The 11,539-nt window shown below is 41.0% G+C and overlaps 1 protein-coding gene across 1 annotated transcript in view; it reads right to left on the bottom strand.

Annotated features, from left to right (window-relative positions):
• Window positions 1-432: 432 nt before the first annotated feature.
• ENPEP (glutamyl aminopeptidase) overlaps window positions 433-11,539 on the bottom strand; it is a 37,468-nt gene continuing 26,361 nt past the window's right edge. The window contains exons 11-20 of the mRNA XM_009904896.2: window positions 8,638-8,717; window positions 6,885-7,012; window positions 6,712-6,767; window positions 5,670-5,820; window positions 4,872-4,945; window positions 4,668-4,769; window positions 4,388-4,558; window positions 2,372-2,512; window positions 1,234-1,312; window positions 433-989 (exon numbers count right to left, since the gene is read on the bottom strand). Of these exons, the coding sequence (XP_009903198.1) occupies window positions 840-989; window positions 1,234-1,312; window positions 2,372-2,512; window positions 4,388-4,558; window positions 4,668-4,769; window positions 4,872-4,945; window positions 5,670-5,820; window positions 6,712-6,767; window positions 6,885-7,012; window positions 8,638-8,717 (1,132 nt within the window). The 3' untranslated portion in view covers window positions 433-839. The remainder of the gene's footprint in view (window positions 990-1,233; window positions 1,313-2,371; window positions 2,513-4,387; window positions 4,559-4,667; window positions 4,770-4,871; window positions 4,946-5,669; window positions 5,821-6,711; window positions 6,768-6,884; window positions 7,013-8,637; window positions 8,718-11,539) is intronic.

Raw genomic sequence — 11,539 nt, 5'->3', positions numbered from 1 at the left:
GCATACCTGGGACATGCAACAGCTGCTTTTCTACCTCACAGGCCCTTTTGCCACTTCATTAGAAAGAGACTGTGATTCCCAAGTAGGCTCTTGAATTTTATTTTTTCCTCCAGAAAAGAAAGAGTAAGTGCTGTCTGTCTTGTTTGCAGTAACAGCTGCCACAAGCTCTGCTTTTGACGAGGTTTAGAAATAAAACAAAAATAACCAAGCCAACTCTTAACCCAAGCTACAGAATCCCAAAATCCCAACAAACACCATTGAAACAGAAGCTGATAATATTGATCCCTTGTGTAGTGATAATTAGACTCCAGAAATCATAAGGGAGAGCCTTCCTGTAGTATCAGAAGGCAAAGCTAGATCCCATATGTAGAATTTTTATAGCTGCAAGTACAGAGAATGGTTTTCAGACAATGGTAAAACGACTGTTTTTTCCCCTTTCCTTCAGGAGCAAGCTCCTAAGAGGTACTACTTGGAAAGGAATCCCTGAGTGTGCTCTGTGTGAAAAAAGAGGCAGCTTTTCAGAGCAGTACGTGGAAGGATTGAGACCGGCTGGATCAGCAAGAACCCCAGTTCTGCCATCACTTCTGCCTTGAGTAGCTTTAAGAGTTTGTCTTCTTTGTTCAGGTAAATGCATCTCTGAACATATAAAGCTATTCCTGCACACAAGTGCTGGCAGGATCTAGGATCAGCAACTACACAAGCATTGCTCTGGCAGTGGTCTCCTGTGTGTTTGTAGAAAAAGATGTTAGGCCTTGGTCTTCTAAGGTACTTAAGTGAGAAATCCACATTGCTAAATGTCTCTGAATGCCCAGAATGATGTTTTGAAAAAACGTAAGACTTTAAGGGCCCAGCTCTGCTTCTAGCCATCTTTGTATTTCCTCCTTGTTCAATTTTAGCCAGTCAATGTTGGTTTTCACTTGCTCAATTGACTGACTCCTGGGCAATTTTCCTGCCCCAGCGTTAGGATATTTCTCAAAGAAATTTTCCATCTGAAAAAGAGAGAGAAAAAGAAATTATATGAAACAAATAAAGCTGCTACTGGGCAAGTGGCTTTTTGCAGAGCCAAAGGCAGTTTTGTCTGGGAGAGATATTTCAGGTCAGGCTAGCAGCACTGGGATAGTTTTACAATAACTCCTACTGCTTCAGACTTTTAGAGAATGAAAAGTCAATTTTCCTGGCCAGTAGCTCATTAAATAAATTGACTTAAACCCAAGACAAATGCTGTCACCATACCTGCCAGAGCTGGAGCTCTGTGTTGAAGTTTTGAGTAATAGTTACTATTCGACCAAGGTTTCTGTCATTGATAGTGAATCTGGGGAAAGAAAAAAACCAAGTAATACATTATGTTTGATGCAAAACTCTTCACAAAGAGAAGGTACAAGTCAACATAGAATTGTAGAACCATAGATTCATTTTGGTTGCAAAAGATCTTTTATGATCATCAACTCCAACTCTCCCAAGTCTGGTGCTAAACCATGTTCTTCAGCATTACATCTCTGTCTCTTTTAAACATTTCCAGGGATGGGCATGCAGCCACCTTCCTGGGCAGTCTGTTAGAGTCTTTAAGAACCCTTCCAATGAAGAAAGAGTTTCTTCTAAACCTCCCCTGGTGACACCTGAGGTAATTTCCATCTGGCTACAACCTCCTTTCAGGTAGTTGTAGAGAGCGAGAAGTTTCCCTTCAACCTTCTCCAGACTAAACAACCCCAGTTCCCTCAGCCACTGCTCACCAGACCTGTTCTCCAGATCCTTCACCAGCTTTTCTAGACCCTGGAGTAAAAGCCTCAAAACTAAACTCTGTACTCAAGGTGTGACTTCCAGAGTGCTGAGTACAGGGGACAATCTCTTCCCTGGCCCTGCTGTTCACATGACTCCTGTATCAGGCCAAGATGCTGCTTGCCTTCTTGTCCACCTGGGCACACAGCTGGCTTCAGCCAGCTGCCAATCAACACTCCCAAGTCTTTCTCTGCTGGGTAGCTTTCCAGCCACTCTCCCTCAAGCCTGTAGCACTGCATGGGGTTGCTGTGACTCAAGTACTGGACCTGGCAGTTGGCCTCATTGAATCTCATAACACTTTGCCTCTGTCCATCTAATTTCCTTGCAAAAATACAATTTTTATGGCCTTGGTAGAACTTTCTAGACTTTTAAATCACTTTTCATTGATAGTGATCATGTGGGCAAAGAATGATTTTCAACTTAGCAGCAAAGAGCTTTTTCACAGCAGGTAGATATTACTGTTTTGAACATACAAGTTTCATTATGCAAAGCCCAATGTTTAGAACTGCACAGTGAAAATACAGAAAGCCAGGGCATATAACAAGCTACACAGACGGGTGCCAACCTAGAATGTCCCATGAGTTCCCTAACCTACCTGTCAACCAAGTCCTGCCAGTTAAGTCGTATCCAGTCCCAGGCCATTGTTTTCCCATAGGCGTTGGATGAGATGTATCTCAGGACTGTGAACACATCTTGGCTTTTGATGAGGTTGGTGTTATTAATGGATTTCAGGTACCTAAGGACAATGCCAGAAGAGTCAATGAGAGTCTTCTAGAAAAGACAATGGAAAGCAAATCATAATTTAACACTTCCGACTGATGATGATCAATGACGCAATGTCGATGTCTGTTTCTCAAGTGTACAACCCCCGGCCCATTTCCAGGCAGGAATATTATTTCTATCTACAACATTCTAAAAGCAAAATACAGTGATCTAAAACACAAATATCTGTTGATGACTGTCAAGAGATAATTATACTGAAAGAAACCCTGGCTGTTATGTATCTCTTTAAAAAGTAAATAGTATTTATGTCTTTAAGTTACTCAAAAATAGCCCAAACCCATTGTTATTATTCTAGTGAAAATCAGATTGGATCTTTCAGTAGTCTGGCCTGTTTGGGTAGTAAAGATCCCAAACGGTAGTAGTCCAGGCCATGGTCTCATATAGAGACCATGAATCCCCAGGCAGGTGTCTTGCTCACACTGAAAGCTGCGCTGTTCTGAAACTTGCTCACACAAAATGGGCATAGCAAGCCTGCATGTGCTGCAGTTGTACCTCCAGCTACAGCACAAATGGCTTTGGCTGACAGAGTGGAGGGATCCCTTAGCATGCACATTTGCAGGGGGATGAGCACCATGAACATGACTTCCTAGAAGCAGCTGCAGAAGAGCACCTTCAGACTTTTTTTGTGCTGGGATTAAAGACTGTCTTCTTTTCCCCTGCATGTAAGAGACAACCTTCTCAGTCTGTTTGCTCTTTTCCCCTTCCTTGTTGTTTCAATAGTAAATTAAGACATGAATTCTCTCTGCTTTAGGGGGGAATTTCCCCCCCCTGTAAATAGAGGCTGATCTAATTAATTCATGTCTTAATCATGTCAGTGATTAGTTATTGAATGGCTTTCAATTATGGCTGTTGTGGTCACAAGGTTTTAAGAATACATCTACCTTCAATCACATTTTTATTTACTCTAACTTTTATATTTACTCTTTCTGAACTTCCTATACTTCCTTGTTTCATCTTGTTTAAACTTGGAACTTTTCCAGGCAGAGATTGCTTCATCTTACGATATTTAGGCAAGGCTCCAACCAAGTGGTGAACAACCATGGTGAAGATGTTTTCTTGCATCTCTGCTACGTGATACAATGGCTTGCAAAGTTATCAGAGAAGCTTACAGGAGCTGGTGTGTCTGCAGAGTGGCAGCCTATCCAGCCTGACATTTGGACCAGTCTGGGGCAATTTCTGGTCTCCCCATCACTGCCATGGTGACATGAATACTTACTCTCTGGTTCTGGCTCAGACACCTCTTTACACAGTGCCCCAGGGAGCATTGCAACTTCACACAGATGCCTTCATAGGACTGTTAGTAACAATTGCTCAAGGTTATTTGCCCAGTTTGGGCTACTTAGAAGGTAGACATACCTTCTAATGCTACTCAATGTTCTAATGTACTTAATGTTCTAATATGTTCTCTGCAGCCAATGGAGGGTGACTGACAACACCAAAGCAATTGTTCCTATTGATTTTAAGTCCTTTTCCTGGTCTGGGATAAACAGTGCTCTGGATGTCCTGTATTCCTTCACTGATTGCAGTGGAAACAAAGATGACTAATTTTCTCCTTATGCTTAACTATTAAGCAGCTAAAATTACACGGGGTGAAGGTGCTGTTGGAAGATCTGAAGACTCTGATTGTGTTCAATACCATTCCACTAAAGGGGCAAGGCTTTTTTTCTGCTACAGCACAATCTCAGAGGAGGGTGTTAGATAACTGCTCTTGAAAATGTGTTGCATTCCTCATGCTGTAATCTGACAAAAATGACAGGAGAGAGGAGAGGGGAATGAACAAACCAGTTACACCTGTAGGGAAAGTAAAATCTTTGTGTGTTTAAATCACCTGTCCAAAAGGGTGATGTTCTTCACTGATGCCAGGCCATAAAGCAGCTTTTCTTTTTCTTGTGCTAATGATGTCTCTTGGTATTTCTTGAACATGTAATTCCATGATGACTCATTGCCCGAGTTCTGCATCCCATAGCGATACACTAGGAGTCGGAGATTTACAGAAACACTAAAATAAAGAAAGAGTACTTGAATATTCTTCCCCCTTTCCTGCTTGAGATCTGTGACTGAGCCACGTGCTGTGCTTTTCAGCAGCCACAGAAGCTGTGAGCACTCACTTCTTTCCTTGTAGCCAATCCTCAAAAAGGACAGAAGCATTGTTCAGAGATTCTGGGTCACCCATACTGCAGGCAAAGTCTAGAACAGATGCACGAAGAAGCCTTTAAAAGAGAGAGAGAGGGAGAAATATTTTCCTACTGCTTAGTGTTCTTTGAATCCATCAATAATATGAGATGAAAAAGAAAAAAAAAAGATTGCCCAACCTCTCCAAATGGTCTCCACTATCATTCCAGAGCAGCTGATCCACAATAGGCTTTACTTGCTGGCGAAAATATTTCTGAGGTAGAAAAGAGGAGTTAGTCACTCATGCAGATTTCTTTAAATAACAATGTATTTGTGCTCAGACATCATTCTCCTTCAGTCTTCCTAGAACTAGCATCTCTTAAACAATAAGTAACATAAACATGCACTGTCTCTCCAGATCACCACAATATTCCAGGTCTGAAAGTCTGCTGCACAGACAGGACAAAGGCAACCTGCTTCTCTCCAGCCTTCTCTGTGCTCCCAAAGGAAAATTAGGGTACAGCAAGGGTCCACTGACATGGCTATTTTCCAGAGATGATGCTGAGATCAGGACATAGTTATTTGAGTTCATATTCAAAATGTTAGTTCAGCTAACAAGCCTGCTCACTGCCACAGTGAGATGCAGATGTCTTTTGTGTGAGGACAAGTGTCAGAGATTTTGCTGCCCTGTACAGACTTTTTTACTGGAGGCAGGACAGTGATAACAAAAGTCTGTACTGTGACTTATGGTGAAAGATTATAAGAATAATTAGGCATCATTTCTCTGATTTGAGAATCCACACAATTGAAAGATAAGTGCTAAGCAGTTTTTATCACTTCTCTTTTTTGTTTTTTTTCTAAGTGGACAGTAACAAAAAGTAAATACTGATAGCTCAGCATCATGGAAAACCACTTGAAAGTCAATATTTTTGCTGTTACAGATCCTGAACTGTCAGATCCAGTGGTCCCATGCAGGAATGTTTTTTTTCCTTCATCACCTGAAACTGGGGATAGATATTTTGATCATCTTCCAGCATGTTTGCGAGGTAAGTTACAGATGATATAACTCTGTGCCAAGGTAAATAGTCTGTTTCTTTTGTTAGGTATCTTGTGAGCTGCAGGGGAATGGAGTAATCCACAAGGTCAGGTCTGTGGAAGGAGAGAACATAACTTTTGTTATTTAACTTCTATTATTTTAATGAATTTTAAGCACTTGCTTCTTTAAAGATATTAGAACATTGTTTACTTTAGAAGGTCTGAAATAATAAGTTTTGGGAGGGGGGAAATAGTCTGGAATGTAACTTGGGACGTGTCTTCCAAAGAGATCACTGAGGATCAGTTGATCAAAACCTAACTGCAGGAGCTCTCACTGCCATGAGGATCCTGTTCACATTGTGCAATAGCTCAGTGTGCCCAGAACTGGATAGCCCTCAACTAACTACATCAACTCCAGTCACATGAAAAGGAATTGCTAGCTCTGGAGGCATCCTATGAGGCTGAAGAAACTCGAACTTGGAGGCTGTCACAGAAGGTCATACAGAGTTTATCTGTGTCAGTATGACTGGGTACAAGAGCTAGACGTTTCCAAGCAAGCTTCTAAGCAAGATAGCTGAGGTGGTAACTTCCTGTTGCCATGCTGTGCATTGTAGGCATGCCTCTGATTCTCTGGACACCTAACTTCTTCTGATGTGCTTCTATTATTGTTACTTACATGGCCCAAACACCCCTTTCAAAGACCTGGGCAATTAAAGCCCCCTTTGGTGTTTTTTTTTTTTTTTTTTTTTTTTTTTTTTTCTTTTTTTCTCTTTCCTTTTTTTTGGCAACTGAAACGAAGGGGAGAATTTCTCTTGACTGCATTGTTACTGCAGGCTGCCAATGCACACTTGAATTTACCCCTTTTGCAGGACAACACAAGGCAATAGTCAATTCAGACTTGTAGCAAATTCAAAGATATTCTTTCAGCCACCTGAGCTAACTCTAATTAATGAGCAATGGAAACTGAAAAACTTGTGCTGAAATCTCTGCAGGGAATTAATTTACCTTGCTAAAGAAAAGGCATCATCCAAAATCCCTGCACGGTCAGCAGCTGAAAGACTCTGTGTGAAAAGAGGAAAAGAGAGATCAAGAATATATGAATCATTAGCAGGAAAAAAACCAACCTCCTCAGACCTTTGTGGGAGAACCATCAAACAGGTTGCTGTTATGATACTCACTTTGTGGTCATTGACCAGAAGATTGCTTAACCTGTTCCAGTTTTGACTGTCATAATTCACCCGAAAGAATCCAATGTGGTCTGGATTAACATTCACAAAAGTGTCGGTAGAAGAAGGTATTTCAATTCCTGCAAGCCAAACACACAGCAATCTGTTTGTGCAGTTTACACGACACAGAACTCACTGCAGATTCCTTGACTCCAAAAGTAATGTTCAGTTTTAATGAATAGCAAACGAAAGTCTGATCCTTAAATGTGTGTATTTATTGTTTAGATGGTTATGAGTAAAGATGAATTACGACAGACTTTAATGCATGTCAGCATCCGTCTTAGAATAAGGCATTGTGGCAATTACTTAGATTCATAGAATGGCTTGGTTTGGAAGGGACATTGGAGATTATGTTTCCTGTTCCCCTGGCATTGGCAGGGACACCCTCTACTTGACCAGGTTGTTTAAGGCCTCATCTAACCTGGCCCTGAACACCTCCAGGGAGGGGGCATCCACGCGCCCCCAGGTTCCAGTGTCTCACCACCCTCAGTGTGAATAATTGCTTTCTAACATCCAATCTAAATTTACCCTCTTCAAGCTAGGCTGGTTAGTTTGTCATATTAAAAATGGAGATTGTTCTGCTTAGGGTAAAGATGATGAAAATTAACATCATTCTAAAAAGTAAAAAAATGCAAAGAAGCAGTTCTTGCACTTACAAATATCCATTTAAAAAGGTTTTTTACCCTCATGACTACTACTAGTTTTAAAGTTCTCATATTTTATCTTCCATTGATTTCCACCACCACCCCCAGCTTGGTCTAGTAGGAGGTCCCCCTGCCCATGGCAGGGGAGTTGGATCTTTAAGGTCCCCTCTAATTCAAACCATTCTATGATTGTATGGAGTCAACAGCCCTATGAAGTCAGTAGTCCCTTGCAGTGCACTGTAAAGTTATGTGGAAGTTAGAGAAAGAAAATTTCTTTATGTTAACCTCTGACTTTTATCGTGACATAAGACTTTTTTGTTTGCTTTTACATGAATATGAAAAGCAACCAGTTTAAAACAAGAGCAGAACAAAAGACAAATTACATTTTGAATAGGTAACACTCATACAAACTCAAGTGAAGAGCTGATTGTGGCATTTCTGAAATTCCAACATGTGACAAAATTTAAAAGCTCAAAAAGTCAGTAATTTTTTCTCCCCACTCCCTGTTTTTGGCTGCTAGAGTTGCAGGATGAGAAATACAGGTATGACTGCACAACAGATCATCAGAAATGCTCATGTAGGTATTTCCTGGTTCCTGAAACCAGTGTTAGAACACATATTTAATTGTGTGTAGCTCTTTAATTGAACTCAGATTCCACTTGCCGTGTTACAGGTTTCCTTTGACTCAACAAAGGGCATGTCTAAGTCCCATTGATTTTAACACACTGTAATTAACAGTATGCTTAGATGCATCCTTGAATAGAACTGTATTTAAGCACATGCTCAGGGATATGCTTCAGGACATTTAGCCACTTGCTTAAGGATATTTAAGCACATGCTTAAACACAGCACAATCACTTACTGAATTAAGCCTAAATTGGCCTAATATATATATAGGAGAAATAATCATCTTGCAGAATTGACTACTAATTTCACACTGTGCTCTGCTTCCCAGAGCTGGAAATGGAAAGCCTGAAAACTAATTCTGTATTTTATTAATTTGTAAGGATGTTGGAATGCTTTATTCATTCATTGCTCTTAAGAAAGAAGAGGAAATTTACCTGCAGAATTTGATATGTTGTAGAAAACATAATTTGTGGTATTCCCAAGTCTCCATTTCACTGGTATGTTCCATTTGTAACTGAAATAATTTAAAGGGAAAGTGAATCAAATGACATTTGAAAACAAATGTTAAATACAAAGTTTCAGTTAATCTTTTTCTTTGTTTCAATGCTTCCATCTTGTTTTATGAAGCCAGCTGTGCATATGTGTTGTAGAGTCAGAGAATGGCTTAGGTTGGAGGGGACCTAAGACACCATCTACTCCAACCTCCCTGCTATTGGCAGGGATGCCTCTCAACTAGACCTGGTTGCTCAAATCCTTGAACACCCCTAGGGAGGGGGCATCCACAACCTCTCTGAGCAGCCTATTCCAGAGTTTCACCACCCTTGTAATGAAGAATTTCTTCCTAAGATCCAGTCTAAAACTGCTCTCCCTCAGCTTAAAACCATTCCCGCTTGTCATATCACTAGAGACATTTATGAAAAGTCTCTCTGCAGCCCTCCTGTAGGATCACTTCAACTACTGAAAGGCAGGTCTAAGGTCCCCCCAGAGTTTTATTTTCTCCAGTCTGAACAATCCTAGCTCTCTCAGCCTATCCTCATAGCAGAGGTGTTCCAGACCTTGGATCATCCTTGTGGCCCTCCTCTGGACTAGCTCAAACAGCTCTTTGTCCTTTATATGATGGGGACACCAGAACTGGACGCAGTATTTGAGGTGGGGTGTCACAAGAGCAGACCAAGGGGGCAGAATCCTCTCTCTTGCCCTCCTGACCACAGTCCTCTTGATGCAGCCCAGCACACAATTTGCCTTCTGGGCTGAATGAGTGCACTGCTGGCTCACGTTGAGCTTCTCATCAATCATTACCCCCAAGTCTTTCTTTTCAGGGCTACTCTCAGCCTACTCTATACATACCCACTGACCAATTATCCCTTGTAACAAATCCCAGGATTTCAGCTGTTGTTTGAGTTGTAAAGCTGTTCCTGTGCTATGATACTCTCTTCAGGCAGCAAAATTCCAGCTATTGGTGTGGTATGATTTGGGCAGTTCTATTCTGTGTAAAACAAAGTAAGCACCATGAAGTGTCTGAGCATGGTCATGCTCTAGAGATGGAGAACAGCAGTAGCTTGTCTTTATATTTTGCATATATCAATAACTCTAAAAATGCATCTGATGCATTGCAAGGGAGTAAGACTTTGTCTTGTATCCCATGTTGAAGTATTTGCCATGTTAATATGGTACTGAGTTAATTATGTGCCTAAAGTTAAGTCTGAAAGCTGTACAATTTCCTTAGATCATCTTTTTTTTTTGTTTGGAAAACCAAGGAAACTCCTAGAGCCATGTCCTTCTAAATGCAGTCTTCACCTCTTGGTGACTTCATGTGCTGGAGAGTGTAACAATGACCCAGAATCACATGAACAAATTTCTGTCCTACTATACTGTGCAGCTTATTAACACAGGTCTGGAGCATGCAACCCTGCTGAGCAGTATCTTCACATCACATCAGATGATAATCTAGCAGGGCACAAGGCAATTAATTTAATAAAAGTTGCTTCTGTGTGGATGGTTGTTGTCAGTGTTAATGTATGTCCCTTAGACAGTGCTGGGAGGCAAATGTGACCTCACCACTTGCTCTTCAATTCTTTGAGTGCTTTCAGTGGGTAGTGCAGGCCCCTCAGTCCCAGGCATGGCCAGGATGAAGCTGAGACATTTGGAACAGAAGGGAGTCATGGCACAGCCTGACCCACAGACCAGGCAGTCAGAGAAGTGGGATGGCAGAACATGCTGTGAGCGTACCTGCATGGGCACTTGTACAGGGCTGCTAAAATTATTTGAGCAGTCACCTGCTGTTCCATGTTAGCATTTTACAGTCTGTCAGAGAGAGATTTGTTTTAAGTCTTAAACCCCCAGTGACAAGCACTATAAAAAGGCCTGAGTTGATGTCAAGAAAAAGTAGAATTCCTGAGTTTTCTACCTTAGAGCATAGTGCAATAAGTTAAAACTTTTAACATAAGGTATTTTTGCCACATTGCTCTGTAACACCAACCTTCAAATGGCACAGTGCTGTAGCCTGCAGGTAGGATTGCTTCCAAAGAATTCAAAAGCATTCAAACTTCTCTGCTTACATTGTGAGAAATAGAACATTGCAAATACATTGCTAATAATCTCATCTCAGCTCTTTGGATACCTATGCAAAACTGCCAATACCGTGGGCCTCCTCAGAGATCAGTTTTGTTCTTTTTAAATAGAATGAAACAAAGTGGCCAAAGGGGTTTCTTCATCTTCACCTTTTTCTTGCTCTTTGTATTAAAATAATTAGTACAAACTAATGGAAAATTGCTTTGGGGTAGGTTTAGTTCTGCTTCAAACAGGCAAATTTCACTATTTTAGTTGGTTGGGCTAGCCCAAGGAACAGAACCTTCCTACTCTGGAGTAATTTGAGTCCTTTTCACTGAAATATTATAGAAGTTGTATTACCTCAAAATTGGGGCTGGCTAAAAATAGAGACAGTGCCAGGCATGCCATGGTGCAGCCAAGCCATTTTCCTGTGTTGAGTCCACAAACCCACAGGTATAGCTCATCTCCCTTCAGGTTATTTGTGTGTTAATTAACAAATGTGCTCCTACACTGTCTCCCACCTGTCTTGAATAGTATGAGATGAGAGTTTGCAGCTAGTTGTCAGGCCACACAAGAGCCCAGGATGGCTAACTTTGACTAAGTAACTCTCTTTTAGATGGGTAACATAAAGCAACACCTTTCTCAGTTAAACAGGAAAAAAGGCAGCTCTTGATGAGGATTAATAATATTTATACATGGTTAGCTATTTCACTGTAACTCAAGCATCTAAGACACATGGAGAAGACCCTGTATTGTATGTGATGCATTATAGATGTTATGCCATAT

The sequence above is a fragment of the Dryobates pubescens genome, chromosome 1, assembly GCF_014839835.1.
Source record: "Dryobates pubescens isolate bDryPub1 chromosome 1, bDryPub1.pri, whole genome shotgun sequence".
Classification (NCBI taxonomy): domain Eukaryota; kingdom Metazoa; phylum Chordata; class Aves; order Piciformes; family Picidae; genus Dryobates; species Dryobates pubescens.
The sequence above is the reverse complement of the archived record's forward strand: the minus strand, read 5'-3'. Positions and strand labels throughout refer to the sequence as shown.